Here is a 19,180-nt window from a genome sequence, read left to right as displayed (position 1 = left end):
CTTTGCAAAAAGCAATCAATCAGGTTCCTTTCCCTGCTCCCTGGTAAAGAGGAAGGCATACACACATGCACAAGCCTCACAAAAAGCAATTGGGCTGTTCCCCTGCTCCCTAGGAAAGGAGGGAAAGAGCCCTGATTGCTTTTTTTTACAAGAAGAGTGTGTGTATGTCTCTCTCTTTCCCAGGGAGGAGGAAAACTGCCCTGATAGTATTTTGCAAGGAGAGTATGCGTGCATGAGGGGGGCTTTGTCATTTACATCCTTTGTTACATGCCCCTAAGTTGTACCCTCGACTTATCCACGGGTCATATCAAAATCCAAAATTTTGTCCCCAAAACCTGCCCTCGACTTATACATGGGGTTGACTTATACATGAATATATACGGTACATAATATCTGTAACCCTCAATGTACTTCAGATAGGTACCTTTCGTTATTTTTAAGAGTTCAAGCACTAATGTTCACACATTTATGTGCTGATGATTTTCTTATTAATGTTAACAAACTACACACTAAAGAACTTTGAAGTCCCTACTCTAATGTGGATACCATGCATGCTCAGGAGTACCAGAATGGCAAGTTTATACAGGAATGTACAGAAATAATACAATATATTTTATTTGCACACCAATATAATAGTTTAATAATGCAGTACTCACTAAAAAGCCATGATAATTACAGTGGGGAAATAATTAACCTCTGCGGTATTATAGGGCATCTTCCAATAATAAATTGTAGAAGGCAGCTTTCCAAACAGAATGCAAATTTACTCCATTTTTTTCTCCCAAAGAAAATGTCCTCTAAAGCAAAACAGGCCATACTACTACAATAATTTAAAATAAAACATGTCTTCACACATTGCATAAATATACTTTGCATATTAATGTTTTAAAACTACATGTTTTCATGGGAAAGGCTAGCTAAATGATCTTCTCTGTTAAGACAAATACAGTGAATCTGAGGTTTCATGTCCTTTCTCATCTCCAATTTTATAATGAACTGACTAATTCCAGTATTGGGGCTAACAGAAGAAAGGTCAGTCTTTGTCACAGTAGCTGGTAAAGTGCACTCTAAATTTGAAATAAAATAGCCAATCCAATTTCTCATGTATGCACCATGACTTACAACCAATATGTTGGCATCCAGTACTTCATTAGCTTGAATACAATCAGAATGAAACTCCAGCCTGCTGTAGCAGTTTGTTAATGAAGCAGTAGAACTTCCTCCTGCCAGTTCTGTGTCATTTCTTTCTGTGCTTGGAGAAAATTGCTTTTCCAGACATGTTTCATGGGAAATAAAGTAGCAAAGGTATTCAAAAAAATCTTTGCAACGAGCTTTTACCTAAAGTTAAAAGGAAAGGACAAAAGAAAGATTTTTAAAATGCCTTTCTCTGATAGATTCTTACATACGTGCCCTTAAATTCCCTTTCTGCATTCAGCAAAAGCCCTTTCAAACTCCTCATCTTTCAAACCCATCCTTCTGTAAGATGTTTGGCTTAACTTCTTAGTCTTCTTGGCAAAATCAAAGAATTTCTAATGACTTGCTCACATTATGCAGTTGCAATACTGACTTCTTCCTGTTCCCGACCCTCAATCTTTTTCATTACCATTATAAGCTAAAGGGATACAAAGCAAGTTACAGAAGAAATCAGTTAAAACCTGACACAGTTAATGTTGTCACATTTAAAACAGTTTAACAATACAGTAGTCCCTCCACATTTGCTGGGGTTAGGGATGAAGGACCCCAATGAATATGAAAAAAGTGAATACAAAAACTCCAGTTTTTTTTTTTCCTGAGAGAACACTTCTCTAGGAATCTCCAAGTCCTCCAGTGCATCTCTGTGGTTAGCATCTGCCAGAAGTTGATCACAGAATCATGCTGGATGACCTACAAATGCCTAGAGAAGTGTCTTCTCTAGGAACCTCTAGGTTTTCCAGCACAAATCTATGGCCAACCTCTGGCAGAGTTGTGATGGAGGACCAAGAGATTCCTAGAAAAATATATTACTCAAAACTGCAAATAACCAAAGCTGCAAAAGTCAAAGCCACAAATTCAGAAAAACTATTTAGAAAGTTAGAATTATTTGCTGTTTTATTACTTTCTCAATGGGTGGTGTTAGGATCATAGCATAGCTCCTTCCATGTTTGCTAACCGTATATTTTGCTGTGCTCGCTACTGTCTATTCTCTGTATGCTTTGTAATACTGGATGCCGGGATATGCTACAACATTGGTGATGCTGGATGGAAAGATTGTTTATCTTCCTTGAAGCTGGGTAATGAGCAGATGTGGAGGGAAGAAATAGGAGCAGTGAGCATCGAAGTCAATTCCATGGGAATGCTTAGTATACAGAGAAAAGGAGGGATAGTGATGGGAAATGGAATATTTTGGAGTGAAGACAAATGGGATGTCAGCATGTGAAAATGTCTGAATTGCTAAGTGCTTCTAATATGCTGTGTAAACAAAAATGCTTCCATCCTGACAACATTGTTATGCTGTGATAAACTTAATTTTTTGAATATAGCTTTCTGTCTTTGCTGAGGCTTGTGTTTCTGAACTGCAGTTTGCCAGTACATGGCAGGTAGGCTAGTAAGAACATGGATGAACAGGGCAGATAGAACAGAGGCCAGCTTGGTCCATGCTTGCTTAATTACTTCCAGTCAGTGTCAATGACAGCATGGCCGGAGTCATGGTTTGGGGATAGACATTTTGAATTATAGGCTCAACTGAAATCTTTGCATGGTGGGATTTTGCAAGTCTCAATATCAATTTGGTGTAAAGCCAAAGGTATTCCAATGGTGATGCTGATCCTGTGTCTCCCACCTCATTCGCTGATGAAGAGGTAAGCAGCAACAGCAACTGTGGGACGACAGATGAGTGCCCCACATCTTCCTATCCAAGAAACTTAGAGATGAATTAGCATAGTGAAGTAATGCAGTCAACTGTGAAATTGGAGGGATTGGTGGAAGTTTATAAGCCCAAGATGATCTGGCCTTGATATGGGCACATGGGTTTGCAGATGATTACACTGATCATAGAATCAGAGTAGGAAGAGACCGCAAGGGCCATCCAGTCCAACTCCCTGCCATGCAGGAAATCCAAATCAAAGCATCCCCAGCAAAGGGCCTTCTCTGCAATTGCTCCCAAACTATGGAACGGGCCTGCCAGACAAGATCCATCAAATTGCCAGCTTAGACAGCTTTACAAAAGCTGTCAAGATAGATCTCTTCCAGCAGGCCTTACCTGAATAAAAATGCCCGGCCACAGAATGACTGCCCCTCACATCATGTATTAGCCCACCACTCTGTCCTCATTATATATATATATTTTTAATTCTGTTTTAATAGATATTTAATTGTAACATATTTAATCCTGGTTTAAGGGGGGAATTTGGGACACAATGTTGTAAATGTGGATTTTAATGTGTTGTGAGCCGCTTTGATTGTCTCGTCACAGAAAAGTGGGATACAAATAAAAGTTTTATTTATTTTATTATTTATTATTATTATCAACCAGTTTGATGAGAATACTTCTCTACTAAATGTTGCAAGACCATTAATATGATCTATTGTCTGTCTTCCAGCCCTGAATCCAGCCTGTTCAAGCAAATGCGATATAACAGGCATCACTGAAACCTGGTTGGATGAGTCCCATGACTGGAATGTAGTAACAGAAGGATAAACCTTTTTAAGAGAAATGGGCCAAACAGGAAACGGGGAGGAATAGCATTATATGTCAGTGATATTTACACCAGTGAAGAGATCATAGAATCATAGAGTTGGAAGAGACCACTAGGGCCATCCAGTCCAACCCCCGCCATGCAGGAAATCCAAATCAAAGCATCCCCAACACATGGCCATCCAGCCTCTGTTTAAAGACCTCCAAGGAAGGAGACTCTATCACCCTCCGAGGGAGTGCATTCCACTGTCGAACAGCCCTTACTGTCAGGAAGTTCCTCCTAATGTTGAGGTGGAATCTCATTTCCTGCAGCTTGCATCCATTGTTCAGGGTTCTGTTCTCTGGAGCAGCAAAAAATAAGCTTGCTCCCTCCTCAACATGACATCCCTTCAAATATTTAAACAGGGCTAGCATATCATCCAGAACAAACTGAACAAGAGTTCATATGGGAATAGGTTGGACTGGATTGGCTCTTTTGGTATCTTCCAATGCATGATTCTATTATTCATATATGATTATGGGGAATACAATGTGTTGGATAGTTATACCTTTAGTGCTCAGTTATATATCTTTACTCTTTAAAATCTTGTCTAGTTCTTTCATCGCTGCCTTTTCCATTCCTAGTTTTCTCATCTCTTGACTGCAGTTACCTCTCTGATCAATGTTTGATCTAAAATACAGAAATCTTTAACTATTTAAAGATTCGATTTATGTAAATCCTCCATGGTCATTATTTTTGTTTTATTTATGTTCAGCAACAAGCCTGCCTTTACACTTTCTTCCTTAGTACCGTATTTTCTGGGGTATAAGACAACTTTTTACCCCGTCTTATACGCCGGGTTGTGTTTGGCAGCCTCCACAGAGACAGGCGAATGGCGTAGCCACCTCTCCGTCTCCCCGGGGGAGGTCTTGTGGGTTCCTATCCCAGCAGGCACCGCAGCCAGGTTCTCCTTCTCACCGTCATTACTGGAAAAAGTGACGGAGAAGTGGTTCCAGAGCTGGTCCAGCAGGAGAGGGATGGTTGGCTGAGGGAAAGAGCTGGCCCCTTATGCCTTGCCGCCACCACCCAGGATGCACCGCTCCAGGGCTTCCACAGCGCCAAGTGCCCTTTTGGGCCAGACTGCAGGAGGCCCTACTACTACAGTTGTCCCTCCATATTTGCTAGGGTTAGGGGAACAAGACCCCCATGAATATGGAAAAATCGCAAATGACAAAAACACTGTTTTTACTTGAGAGGACACCGCTCTAGGAATCTCTACGTCCTCCAGTGCAACTCTGTGGTCAATGTCCTACATACATTGACCATAGAATTGCACTGGAGTAGCTACAAATGGTATTTCAGTGCAACCTTTAGTTAAAGTTGACCACAGAGTTGCACTGGAGGACCTAGACAGTCCTAGAGAGAACATATTAATGAAATCCGTGAATAATCAAAGCCGCAAATATCAAAGCTGCAAATATGGAGGGATGACTGTACTTCCAACACCCACCTTCCAGGCCTCCACAGAGGCCCCCTCAAGACCCCGTTAATAATAGTAGACCAGGGCGCTGCCTGCATGTGACTTGAGGGTTGTCTTATACGCCCAGTCGCCTTATATGTCGGAAAATACGGTATTTGTTCCAAATCTATTTTCTGCTATTAATAGAGTGTCATTCACATATCTTAGATTATTGATATTCCTGTTGGGGCATAGAGAGACACACTGTGTCCACTACGACCACGTGCAGAGTTGATCCACGCTGACAGGACACCACAGAGAAGGGTTTCGGAGAGACGTCTGCAAAGGCTTCAGGCTGAGAAGGAAAAATTCCTCCCACACAGGCTCACCAGCCTTGAGCTCTCGGCTTGCAGAAATAAAGACAGATGCACTGCAAGCCTTCACTCAACATGAGGATTTTTAATCTTTGTTGCAAGTATTTACAGATGTATACAGAGTATCAGACAGCCATCTCGTATATTCAGAAATCTTCTCCAAACCAACAAAATGCTCCACCAACCACAACAAACCCACACAGGAGATAATCACCATCTCCTTTTTATAGGTGGTCATCTGTGCAGTCATGTGATATCATCCAACCAATGAGACATTGCTGGCTACATCCCTAGTGCATACTGCATCAGATATCCCATGATGCACATCCCTCTAAATGCTGACTCATGTACACCTGCCACTGGAGCTGTAATTACTGGCTACCTATTAGCTTCTGGGCACAGTATAAGGTGTTGGTCATTACCTATAAAGCCCTACATGGCCTGGGTCCAGCTTACCTGATGGAACGCCTCCTCCCATACAATCCTTCCCGCACTCTCAGGACCCCAGGGAAGAATCTATTGCAGTCACAGAGAACTAGACTGACAACCACTTCTCAGAGGATGTTCTCTGCTGCTGCTCCAAAAATTTGGAATGATCTGCCGGACGAGATCCGCCATCTAACATCTTTGGAGGCCTTTAAGAAGGCGATAAAAACAGATCTCTTCTGGTGGGCCTTCCCAAACTGACCCACTAATCTCACTCTCCACTTGCTTAAACTTGTTCCCTTCGAACTGATCTGTCTTTCTGACTGATTTTATCATATATTGTTCGGGAACTGCTTTTAATGTTAATTTTAGGGGAGGGAGAGAGTGGGAATTGGGAGCTCATTGTATTTTTATCTATTGTTCTATGTTTTTGATTTTATTGTTCTTTCTTATGTACGCTGTTACCCGCCTCAATCAAATACAGGGAGAGGCGAGATATAAATAAATAAATACTATTATTGTTGTTGTTGTTATTATTATTATTACTACTACATGGCTTGGGCCCAAGTTACTTACGGGAATGCATCCACCTCGCACTCTTAGAACAACAGGGAAGAATCTGTTGGAATCAACAACAACCAAATTTGTTTCAACTTCCCAAAGAACTTTTACTATAGCTGCTCCAAGATTGTGGAATAGTCTCCCGGAGGAGATCTGTTTGACTACCTCCCTGGAAACTTTCAGGAGGGCAGTTAAGACAGAGCTCTTCCAGTGAGCATATCCGAATTTATGTAAGATACAGATCTTCCTCCTTGAATAGGATGAATATATCCTTGACCCACTGTCACTTGTGAGATTCTGCTTTCAATTGTTAATTTTAGGTATTTTATTGACTTGCTGTATTTCACTTTGTATGGTATTTTATCTTAGGCTGTGATCCCGCCTCGATCCATCCGGGAGAGGTGGGAAAATACAAATAAAATTTATTATTATTATTACTACATTAAACTGTGGATCAGACAATGATACGGTTAAGTGGATTTCTAACTGGTTGACCATAAAAAATAAAGGGTGCTCACCAATGGCTCCTCTACATCATGAAGAGCAATGACTAGTGGGGTGTCACAGGCCTCTGTTCTGGGCTCATTTCTATTCAACATATTTATCAAGTGACTTGGATGAAGGAACAGAGTGCACACTTATTAAATTTTCAGATAACACAAATTTTCAAATGCCTGAGTGTGGTGGAATCTCTTTCTTTAGAGGTTTTTAAACAGAGATTAGATGGTCACCTGGGGTACTTTGTGTATTTCTGCAAGGCAGGAGGTTGGACTTGATGGTCCTTGAGGTCTCTCTTCCAACTCTATTATTCTATGATCAGATGCCACCTGGAATATTGTCTCCAGTTGTGGGAACCATAATTTAAAAAGGGATGTTGACAAGTTGGAGCATGTCCAGAGGATGGTTATTAAAATGGCCTGGAAACCTTGCCCTATGAGTGGCTTAGGGAGCTGGGTATATTTTGGCTGAAGAATATTAAGAAGTGATATGATAGCCCTGTTTAAATATTTGAAGGAATGTCATATTGAGGATTGAGCAAGCTTGTTTTCTGCAACTCTAGAGAATAAGATATGAAGCAATGGATTCAAACTACTGGAAAAAAGATTTCACCTAAACATTAGGAAGAACTTCCTGACAGTAAGAACCATTTGATAGTGGGATATACTGCTTTGAGTGTGGTGGAGTCTCCTTCTTTAGAAGATTTTAAACAGAGGTTGGATGACCATCTGTCAAGGATACTTTGATTGTGTATTCCTGCATGGCAGGTGGATTGACTTGATAACACTTGAGGTCCCTTCCAATTCTATGATTTTATGTTTCTAGATCTCCTTTAGCGCCTTTGCTTGTCTTATTTCTCCCTAGAAACACAGCAATTGAAGAAACTATTCCTGGAGGTTCTTCAGATACCATCACTCTGCAGCACCACTCCAGTTCAGCTTATCTGTAGTAGAGGCTTCATCAATCAATACCATAACAAAATGCACAATGTATAATTGGGAGACAAGATATAAACTGCTACGGTAACACAAAAATATATGCTAATAATACAGTAAAGCATGACTGGACAACCAATCACACACACACGGATACTTACTTCATCTAGTGTTTCTCCTCCAGGAGGGGTATAAGATGGACACTGCTCCCCAACAGCTTTTGCCATAGCCTTGAGATTACTTAGAGATTTCCCTTCTGCTACTCCATATTTCTGTTGAAAATAGCAGTTGAATTACTGATATTAATGCAATTCAAATGCAATTGCTTGAAGGTATCCTGGGACTGGCCTAAATAACCCAAAGGCTGTATATCTTGTCTGATTTTGGAAGCTAAGCAGGGTCAGCCCTGGTTGGTACTTGGATAGGAGACCAACAAGGAATACCAGTTGCTGTAGGCTCTATTTCCAAGGAAAGAAGTGGCAAAACTAACTCTAAGTATTCCTTAACTGAGCTAACCCTACTGATTGATTGACTGACTGATCAAATTTATATCCCACTTTTCTCCCAAAAATGGGATTTGTGGAGTCAGTATAAGTCAACATAGGACTTGAAGGCACATCACACTTATCCTGGGACCACTCATTAATCTCCTGTAACAAAGGTAAGGAACTTCAATAATGTGGTACCATATTCTCCATAAAAATTCCAGGATGGCCTAACATATACCCTATATACTTGACTATATGTCTACCTAATGTATAAGTCGAGGGCATGTTTTGGATCTTGATATGACTCATGGATAAATCAAGGGTAAAACTCAGGGGCATACAGCAAAGGATCGAAAGGATGGATCAAAGCAAACAATATCAAACAACTTACAAAATTCCAGCAGACACAGCGATTTGTGCTCACTCTTAAGGCTGGGTGGATGAGAAAGTAGAGGGGATAGGTGCTTCCAGAACAGATTATGCTGGTTCCTTTTTTAAAATAAGAGTTAAGATACATTACTTACAATGACCCATGGATAAGTCAACTCATTTTTGGGGTCAAAAAAGGAGGAGGAGGAGGAGTGATCTCCTCTGCGGTAAAGTATGTCAGTCTTCCATTCAAATGCTAAGCAGGACTGACTCTGCTTAACTTCCAAGATCACACCTGATCTGGTGCCTTTAGGGTGTTAAGGCAACTAAACATATTTTCCCCACCAGAAACCCAGATTTGTTATATGTGTATGCTGGTACATCTTACAAGAAGAAGCTACAAAGAGGGAGCATTGTAGGTTCCTTATCTAACCATACATGGAATTTTTTTGAATTATTTCAGCAGAATTTTCCAGTGGCTGTTAATTACAAAGAAGTTACACTGGAGGCAGGTGTGCCTTCAGTTCTGCCCAACAACAAAAACATAAAGCTTCTTGCCAATTTCTAATTGACTTTAAACCTTTCTGGCCTATTCTCCTCAATATAATACAAATGGTGCCACATATTATTTACAATATGTTAAAGTAATGTTTCAAGCTCATGTAGTTAGTGTTGGACTAAATTTAGTTTCCTGTTCAGATGGAAAGCTTGAGGGGCAACCCTAGGTCAGTCATTCTGGGTGCTTCTAAATGAGGAATTCATTGTGCAATTGTTCTGCCTCCGTCACAGAATTGTACGCATATCCAGATGATATTGCTTTCCATTTGCAATTTCCTGTATTTTCTCACTTCCTTCACATTGGAAAAATCATCCTGATGGTAAGAGCCATTTGTGTAATGAGCTGCCTTGCAGTGTGGTGAAGTTTCCATCTTTGAAGGCTTTTAAAGAGAGGGTGGATGGCCGTCTGTTGGGAGTGCTTTGATTGTGTCCAACCCCCTTTGTGTCAGGGGGTTGGACAAGATGGCTCTTGTTGTCTCTTCCAATTCTATAATTCTACAAATTGTCCTATCTCTACACCCTCGCCTTAGCTCCTTTAAGAGGCACCTTGCACACACAAATTCAAAAACAGAATTTTCAGGCATTCAATAAATTTCTATAAAAACACAATATGGCAGTGTTTATTGGAAGTTTATATAATGCCTTTACATATAGCACTCAATTTTAAAATGCTAACTCAACAGCCATTAGAACACAGTCGCTCTCTGTCGAGGTCTTCCTTCACAGCACAGAGCTCCCACTAGGTTGTAAAAGTCGGGAAAGGGCTGCCTCAACTGTTTTTTCAACCCATGTTAGCTCCTTTCAGGAACTGATGGCCTAAAAGTGTAACTGGTAACACATTATCTTGTCTTCATGGTGGCAGAAAACTGCATTTATTGATGTTCAGGATTCTATAGAAAAAATGTAGCAATAAATTTTTTTTGTAACTTACACGTTCTCGAAGTCTTGCATCGTAGTTTACAGAAATTTCTTTGCTGAACTGATTCTTTCTAAGAATTGAGTCTGTAGTCTGAAATTTTAAGTACACAATTCATTTTTATTGTTTTTATTGGTCTTATAAAATTACAATCAATGCCCCAATTGTTATGAAACACACCTACCTTTGGAACGTAAATGGTAACTGAAATGTATTACAAATCTGTAATTATCTGGATTTTCTTTGTATACTTGCAGGAATACAGGACAAAATGAACAAGCTTTTAGAATTAAAAAAAATTATTGATTTTCTCTCTTCTGTTCCAAATTGTACTTTATTAAATTTATTAAATTTATTAAATTGATAAATTGATAAATACAGTTCCTAAGACAAAACAAGACAAAAGATAACATCTTCTTAGCTACCAATTTCTTTTACAATATAGTGTTGATAACTATTCCTGGTAAGAGGTTGTCATGCTTCTGAGAGTTTGAGAATGTATTTTAGAGGCTTTTAGTATGCTGTGAAGTGTAATGGTTTGCTGGATTGAAATTCTAGAGACCAGGGCTCAAAGCCCTGCTCAGTCATGAAAACTCAGTGGGTGACCTTGGCTAAGTCACACTCTATCAGCTTCAGAGGAATGCAACGACAACCCCCGAAACAAATCTTGGTTTCAACACACATATGGTGGCTCTCTTCTCTCGAGGATCTGTCTACATCCTAAGGCTGCACAAACTGAAACATACTGAACAACACAGGGCAAGCAGTAGTCAAACCCATAGACAGGGGACCTGTATCAAATGCAGCATTACAGTCAGAGATGATCTGAGTGATTTTGTCTGCAAAACATTGTGTAAATTTTTCACAGCAGGATGAGTAGTTTGCTTTCCCTTCATGTTTGGCAGAGTATAAAAGAAGTTTGACTATTTGAGACAATTAAAATGACCTGATTGGTCAATCAACATAAAGTTACATGTTCTTCCCTACTTAATAATAATAATAATAATTTGTTTTATTTATATACCGCTATTCCAAAGATCATAGCGGTGAACAGCAAGTAAGCTAATTAGCAAGTAAGCTAATTTGCCCCCAACAGTCTGGGTACTCATTTTAGCGACCTCGGAAGGATGCAAGCCTGAGTCGAGCTTGGGCCCTTTTGCTGGTCTTGAACTCGCAACCTTGTGGTTTTGAGTGAATGGCTGCAGTACAGGCATTTAACCACTGCGCCATCAGGGCTCCTTCAGAACGGGCATCACACACTTTGTATAGATTTCTTCTCTTACTAACACAAAAGTATTTTTCTTATAAGATATGACTTAAAAACTAAAAGTGGCACAGTTCCTTAGTTCAGGCTGACATTTTTTGTATCCTTGAAGAAGTCAACAGTGTAATTAACTGGTTGGAAGTAGAGGGAAAAGGAATAAGCAGTGACATAAATTGTATTCAGAATGGGCTGTTTCCATTACTAAATGTACAAATCTTAGAAGATACATGAATAAATAAAGTATCCTTTATTTACAGCTGTGTAAGCCTATCAAACACTGATTGAGATAGAAATTATTTCTCAATTCTGGACATTATTAAAGTCATATTAAGTTTCTTGAAAAAAGCACTATTTCACATTAAAGTATGTGAAATTGTTTCTTTAAATTGATGATGTTTTGACAAAATAGAGGACTGATAATTTTAAAATAGAAAATATTCTTATCAAATGTGCAGACGGCACCAAATGAAGAAGGGGAACTACCCTAAAGGACAAACTTAGTAAGAAGTTTAAAGAAAACACAGTAAGATGTGCATGCTCCATCAGGCATCTTGGAACCTAGAAAATGAAGTGTACTGTCCCTCTTGGCTAGTCCCGTGGCAGCATTCTGGAGTTTACTATCCCCTTCTTTCTTGTCAGAAAGAGGACACAGCTACCAATGGATAAAGTCTTATCAGTGAACTACCAGATTGCTCTCACAAAAGAAGCACACAGCATTGACCTGTGGTGCAAGTGCTTCAAATATGTATCATGAAAATTTAAAATATTAATTTCAAAAATCAAATCCCAGAATATCCAATATTACATAATTTAACTTACATTGTACAAAACACTCACCTGCTTTGCTCGAAGCAAATCACTGGAGAAGACATGGGTAAATCTTATATTACTGAGATATGTGCCAGCAGCACTGGCTTGTCTGAAGCCAGTCTCAGAAAGAGGTTCATCTACACCCTGCCCTGCAAGAAATGTTCCACTCACATTGTTATGGCAAATCTGCTTTATTCATCAGCAACTACTAATGTATGGGTTAGATCACTCAGTTGAAACTATTAAGGCTCCATTCTTGTATAAGAGAGCTACTCTCAAATTCCTTTGTTTAAGCCATTATTTCCAAGAGCAAAAAATCCTATATGTAACTAATTTGCCATCTTTCATCTTAGCACCCTTGTCTTTTCCCTTCCTACTCCTCCTCCTTATCCCCATCTTGTCCAAATTTTGTCTGCAAACATCTCAAGGAAAGCACTTGACTTTGTTTTACTTATTCTGTAAAATTCCATGTGCATGGAGAATGGGGAAATGTAGCTCTCCAGAAGCCACTTGACTGAAACTCATGATCCTTCACTATTGGGTATGCTGGCTACAGCTACTGGGAGCTGCAGTCCAACAGTATCTGGATGTCCATAGTTGATTATCCCTCATTTACATGGATGGATAAATAAACAAACAGGAACAATCTGTGTGTCCAATCACTGACAACTCCAGCTAGAACCTGAAGGGTTGTGATTAGGAAGCAGCACCTGTTCTGCCTGGATCCCTTATCAACTGTCTCACCACCCATATAGGTGCAATTCTTAACCTACTGCACTCAGCAGGTTGTCACACACTCAGTAACTGTTATGGACCTAGCTCTAACTAAGAATCCCTTCACGTCAGCAAACAACTGAAGTGATGTTGTTAACATAACAATCTGCTGTATTAACAGTTTCTTCAAAGTCATGTAGAGGCAACTGTGAGAGGTGAAGGCTGCTCCCTCCATGTTAGCCATTTGTTGAATGCTACCATCTTAATAACTTGACAAGATTGGACCAATAATATGTACACATTAAACTAAGGCAGGGAAGGGAAGATATAAAGCTAAAGATAAGCTGTGGTTTATTACTATTCTTAAGAGTTTTAGCAGAAGATACAAACCTTGCAGTATCTTTTCTTTGTTGTACTTTGTTTCCCCACTGGAAGAGACAAAACATAAAGTAACAAGTAAGTACTAAATTCCTTCAAGAGGAGGAAATGTTTTACTGAAATCATTACTAACAACAGCATACGATATCTCAAAAAATATAATCCTGAATTATCTAATCATCTGGTATGTTGGTTTTGGGGGACTAGAGGGGGAACGAAGAGTGAGGGAGAATGTCAAGTGGATAAGCAGCACTGCATTTAACTTTGTGCCTGGGAGCAAGAAAAAGACTTATGTAAGAAAATGAGTTTCAACCGTGGGTGAAATGATATCAGGAAAATAGCAGCATGAGAGGCAGTGCATCTCTCCATCCCCCTCTTCTGGATGCACAAGTAATGCAGTGAGGGAGTTTGAGTGTGACAGAGGAGCTAATATAAATACCATCGGGGGGGGGGGGAATGCCAGACTTGGAACAATTACTGATGAAATTTAAGGAAGTGTTTAAGAAAGCGCTTACGTAAAAATATTTTTAAAATCTATACATTGGTTCAACCATCAACCGAAATAGAGACTGTAGTCCAAAACACATTGCAGAAATAATCCAGTCTGATACTACTTTAACTGCCCTGGCTCAATGCTAGGGAATTCTGGGAATTGTAGTTCTGTGAGACATTTAGCCTTTTCTGTCAGAGAGTTCTGGTGCCACAATAAACTACAATTCTCAGGATACCCCAGCTCTGAACCAGGGCAGTTAAAGTGGTCTGAAACTGGAATATGTCTTCAATTGTGTTGGACATGTAGTAAAGAAATTGGAAGAGCACTAAGGCTTGGAAGGACAACTATGAAGGAACTAGATAAGACCCTCAACTGTATAACAAACCCCAGGAGAACATGATCACTCTCGCTTAAGGATCCCATGACTTGGCATCCCATTTATCAGGCCATCCCAGTTGGTTAGAATCAGATCTAAAATAGGTTATCCCCCACTGTCTCTTCCATCTTTTGGATAATGAAATTGTCTTCCAGGCAAGTGAGGAATTTGCTAGACCTTAAAGCAGTGGTTCTCAAACTTCCTAATGCCATGACCCTTTATTAATAATAATAATAATAATAATTTGTATCCCGCCTCTCCCTGTATTGAATTGAGGCAGGTAACAATAAACATAAGAACAATAAAAATAAAACACAACAAACCACAAGTAAAAGCATAGGAAAACATATAAAATCCAATTCCCTATCTCCCTCCCACCTTAAAATACCATTAAAAACGACAATTCCCAACTGGAGAGTGAACATTTTGAGGAGGTCAATTTGGGAAGGCCTGCCGGAAGAGATCCGTTTTTATTGCCTTCTTAAAGGCCTCCAAAGATGTTATATGGCAGATCTCCTCCGGCAGGTCATTCTAGATTTTTGGAGTGGCAACAGAAAACGTCATCTGGGAAGTTGTTACCAGTCTGGCTTTCTTAGACTGCAAGAGATTCTTAATACAGGTCTTCATGTTGTGGTGACCCCCAACCATAAAATTATTTTTGTTGCTACTTCATAACTGTAATTTTCCTATTGGTCTTAGGTGACTGCTGTGAAAGGATCATTTGACCCTTACAGGTGTTGCAATCCACAAGTTGAGAACCGCTGCCTTAAAGTTTTGGCTAAGTTTGACTTCCAGCAAATATCAGGATACTTGAAATCACCCATCACTACTTGAGCTCTCTATTCGGTGTGTGGTCATCTGTTCTACAAAGGCATGATTTAATTCTCCAGTCTAATTCGAGGGTCTGAGGTAGACTCCCAAAATAACATCCATATTTTTCTCTCCCCTTTAATTTTTATCCAGATGCTCTCCATCTGGTTTCCAAGATTGAAGTCCTGATCTCTTCACAGGTGTAAGCATCCCTGATATATAATGCTATTTCTCCTACTTTCTTATTTGCCCTATTTCTCTTAATAAGTTTATACCCCTCTATTCCTACATTCCAATAATGAGATTTCAGTGACATTCTTGCAAACAAGCTAGTGAAATGTGGGCAAAACAACATAACTGTTACATGAATTTGTAATTGGTTGACTGCCCGAACCCAAAGGGTGCTCAACAATGGCTCCTTTTCATCCTGGAGAGAAGTGGCCAATGGGGTCCCACAGGAGTCTGTCCTGGGCCTAGTGTTATTCAACGTCTTTATCAATGACTTGGATGACAGAATTGGGGGCATAGCTATCAAATTTGCAGATGACACCAAATTAGGGGGAATAGCTAATACCCCAGAGGACAGGATCAAAATTCAAAATGACCTGAATAGACTAGAAAGCTGGGCCAAAGCTAACAAAATGAATTTCAACACGGAGAAATGTAAGGTTCTGCACTTAGGGCAGAAAAATGAAATGCACAGATATAGGATGGGGGACACCTGGCAGAATGAGACTATGTCTGGGAGTCCAAGTAGACCACAAGTTGAACATGAGTCTACAGTGCGATGAGGCAGCTAACAAGGCCAATGTGATTTTAGGCTGCATCAACAGAAGTATAGTGTCTAGATCAAGGGAAGTAAGAACAGGGTGGTTTCAAAAATTACACTGTCATGAAAGAACTTGTATCTGTGGTGCCTTAGTTGTAGAGGATATTGTACATATCCTGTTTGACTGTTGTATATATGATAAGGAGAGATCTCACTTCTTACAACCATTTTTGGTTAGATTGACCACCTGTGATCCTATTGTTAAATTGTCACATTTTCTTTCAGGAGAGAATCCATATTTTAAAAAAAGCTGCTCATTTGAGAGAGCAATTTATCATACAAAACGGGGTTCCATACCATGGTGATGAGTTTATTTAATATTCCCATTAATTATCTTACCCATTTTAATCTGCTTTAATATGTATTTTATATTTTGTATTCATTATGTATTTTACCCTGTATCCTATTTTATTAGACCTGTTCTTATTTAATTTTATGTGTGTTTTATTTGATTTTAGGTCCTTAACTTCCTAGTTAATTTTTATGAGTTCAAGGAGTGACTCAGTTTTATCTTTGTATGTATCTTGATATATTGTATGTTATCATTGAGATGGTCAGTTGACTAATCAATAAAACTCGTTGTTGTTGTTATGCCTATTACATCACATTTGGTTTGCTGTGCTATGAGTTCAAGTTCATCTTGTTTATTTCCCATGCTCTGTGCATTAGTGTTGAAACACTAGCTGCCTGTGTAAAGTTTTTTCCCTCTCACTGTTGGATCCTTGCACTATTTGCCTCGTTCACGCTGTAACAGTTTGACTATTATCTTCAGCCCTTGATGAACTTCCGCCTTCCAAATACTGTCTCCCTCCCCCACATAACTCAGTTTAAAGGCATCCTAATCAAATTTTCCAGACTGCTGGCAACAACATTTCTACCAACTGGGGTGAGGTTCAAAAAAGTGCAAGAAGTCTCACCTCCTGAGACCACAGGCTATGATCCAAAAATCCAAATAGTTGTCAGTAGCACCACCTGCACAGCCAGTCGCTCACATCCACTATTTTCCTCTCCCTTCCCTTTCTGGGAGAAGAGATGATATGACAACCTGTGCATCCACCTTTTCAGCTTTCTACCTAGAGCCTCATAACTTCTTATGATATTCTGAAGGCTGTGCCTTGCATTATCATTCGTTCCCATATGGACCAAAAGGAAGGGGTAATGGCCAGTAGGCTTGACAAATCTTGCCAGCTTCACTGTCACATCATGGACCTGGGATAACTACTGAGGAAGTTCAAGGAAGAAAGTGTAATGCTGACTTAATGCTGAACATAAAGAAAACAAAAATAATGGCAGTGGTGGACCAACATAAATTCAACTTAGACAACTAGGAAATCAAAACAGTTAAAGATATACCTCGTACCTTGGATCAAACATTGATCAGAATGGCTACTGTAGTCAAGAGATAAGAAAAAGAACAGGAATGGGAATGGCAGCAATGAAAGAACTAGACAAGATCTTCAAGAGTTAAGATATTCAACTGAGCAGTAATGTTATAATCATGGTATTTCCCATCACAATGTATGGATGTGAGAGCTGAACAGCATAAAAAGCAGATAAAAAGAAAATGAACTCATTTAAGATGCGGTGCTGGAGAAGAATACTATGGACACTGTGGACAGCCAAAAAGACAAACAAATAGGAACAGATCGCCATGACACCATGATGCTGTTACCATGAGAAGGTATAACTCATTACAAAAGACAATAATGATAGGAAACATTGAGGGCAGTAGAAAGAGAGGCTAGACTCAATTAGGGAAGTCAGGGCCATGAATCCACAAGACTTAAGCAGAGCAGTGGAAGACAAGGGGTCTTGTAGGTCTCTCATCCAGAGGGTTGTGTGAGTTGAGGTTAACTCAAGGGCAATTAATAACAACAACAACTACTACTACTAAGACTATGTGATCCCTATTAAGGTACAGTAATTTAGACTTTTGATTGTCCTCAGGGGTATTGGCTACCCCTCCTAATTTGGTGTCATTTGCAAATCTATTCCTTCATCTAAGTTGTTGATAAAGGTGTTCAATATCTACTGGGCCCAGGACAGAACCCCATGGCACCTTGCTAGTCACTTTTCAAACGGCTGAAGAGGAATCATTGCTCAGCATCCTTTGGATTTCGTCAATCAGCCACAGAGACACCTGAAAGTTGCATTGTTTAGTCCACTTTTAATAGCTTTTTTTTGCAAAGTTAACATGAGGGACCTTACTGAAGTAAAGATACACTACAGCATTCCCTTCATCTTCCCAAGCTTGTAACTCTATCAGACAAAGGGATAAGATCAAAAGGGGGAATGTGTGAGCAGCAATCATGGCATTCCTTGCTAAGTGCTTTATCACACTCATGGGCAAATGGGATTCAAACAAGAGCTAAACTAGAGAAAACCATGAAGCATCCTCTGATAAACTTCAGGCCTTTCCTGGTTTTCTCTAGCTTAACTCTTGCTTAAACCCTGTTTTCCCAAGAGTGTTTGGGGACTGTCTGTTTCATGATCTGTTCTGGGATCTTTCCTGGTGCTGATGTCAGGCTGACTAGGCAGTCAAAGGTGAGCTGACTTCAGCCCCTGTGCTATTGTGACCTGAAGAGAGGGGCATGCAAAGCAAGGGGGCTGAGACATGGGCCTCAGGGAGCCAAGGGCCAGACGGAGGGGCAGCCAGGGACTTAACATGCCGCAACGGGGCCTCGCACCACCTTAGAGACACCCTCCCTGCGCAAGTGGCCAGACCCACAGAGGTAAAGCTCCAGGGGCATCTTCGGGGGTGGAAGCGCCCTTTCATTAACGGCGGGGAGGGAGAGCTGCACAGCAGGGAAGGGCCTGCGCAGGGCTTTTGCCTGAGAGAGTCTGGGCCTGCGTGCCACAAGCGGAGAATACTCACTGCCTCACGACAGTCAACCCGAACACCACCATGGCCGCCTCCCTCTCTCCCCCGGCGATGCTTAGCCAAGAACTTCCGGCCACCCGACCCGACCCGACCCGACGCCTCCGTCGCAGGCTGATGACGTCACGTGGGCCCAGCCTGAGAGCCGGAAGGGCTTCCGGGTCCCTTGGTGGCGGTGGGGAGCAGTAGCTATACGGCAACAGCGGCCCTTTCGCGGGTTTGAGGTCTGTGAGAGCCCAGGCTGCTCCTGAAAGCAGCGGCGCCATCTGCAGGCGTTGAAGCCAAGCTCCACCGGCTTCTTCTCCGCACACGGCGGCCAAGGCCTTCACACACAAGCCATAAATACTGGCAGTCTCATCCACACTGGAGAAATAACCCGGTTTGGCACCGC

The 19,180-nt window shown here is 40.6% G+C and overlaps 3 protein-coding genes across 6 annotated transcripts in view; 2 read left to right on the top strand and 1 right to left on the bottom strand.

Moving 5' to 3' along the window:
* The window catches only part of FGF23 (fibroblast growth factor 23), an 18,798-nt gene extending 15,110 nt beyond the window's left edge, over positions 1 to 3,688 (top strand). Inside the window, exon 4 of the mRNA XM_042467051.1 lies at positions 3,579 to 3,688. Coding sequence (XP_042322985.1) covers positions 3,579 to 3,584 — 6 coding nt within the window. The 3' untranslated portion in view covers positions 3,585 to 3,688. The remainder of the gene's footprint in view (positions 1 to 3,578) is intronic.
* Positions 612 to 19,180, bottom strand: TIGAR (TP53 induced glycolysis regulatory phosphatase). Its single transcript, XM_042467030.1, has 6 exons — positions 18,787 to 19,180; positions 13,416 to 13,453; positions 12,339 to 12,460; positions 10,253 to 10,330; positions 8,068 to 8,178; positions 612 to 1,338 (listed from the first exon to the last, which is right to left on the bottom strand). The coding sequence occupies exons 1-6, from the start codon at positions 19,053 to 19,055 to the stop codon at positions 892 to 894; spliced, it is 1,065 nt and encodes a 354-aa protein (XP_042322964.1). The 5' UTR covers positions 19,056 to 19,180; the 3' UTR covers positions 612 to 891.
* The window catches only part of PARP11 (poly(ADP-ribose) polymerase family member 11), a 33,036-nt gene continuing 32,476 nt past the window's right edge, over positions 18,621 to 19,180 (top strand). For 2 of the 4 annotated variants that reach the window (XM_042467044.1, XM_042467031.1), the window contains exon 1: positions 18,910 to 19,013. The gene's annotated coding sequence lies outside the window, so the exon portion shown is untranslated. Of the gene's footprint in view, positions 18,644 to 18,909; positions 19,014 to 19,180 lie in introns of those variants that run through there. The other 2 variants (XM_042467038.1, XM_042467039.1) reach the window with 2 other exon arrangements.

Source organism: Sceloporus undulatus, chromosome 5 (assembly GCF_019175285.1).
Source record: "Sceloporus undulatus isolate JIND9_A2432 ecotype Alabama chromosome 5, SceUnd_v1.1, whole genome shotgun sequence".
Classification (NCBI taxonomy): Eukaryota; Metazoa; Chordata; class Lepidosauria; order Squamata; family Phrynosomatidae; genus Sceloporus; species Sceloporus undulatus.
The sequence above is the reverse complement of the archived record's forward strand: the minus strand, read 5'-3'. Positions and strand labels throughout refer to the sequence as shown.

Coding starts and splice junctions, on each gene's coding strand:
- TIGAR (XM_042467030.1), bottom strand. CDS start 19,055: ATGGCGCCGCTGCTTTCAGGAGCAGCCTGGGCTCTCACAGACCTCAAA. Junction 13,454..18,786: donor GGGTTGACTGTCGTGAGGCA/GTGAGTATTCTC, acceptor TGTCTCTTCCAG/TGGGGAAACAAAGTACAACA. Junction 8,179..10,252: donor ATGCAAGACTTCGAGAACGT/GTAAGTTACAAA, acceptor TATTTTCAACAG/AAATATGGAGTAGCAGAAGG.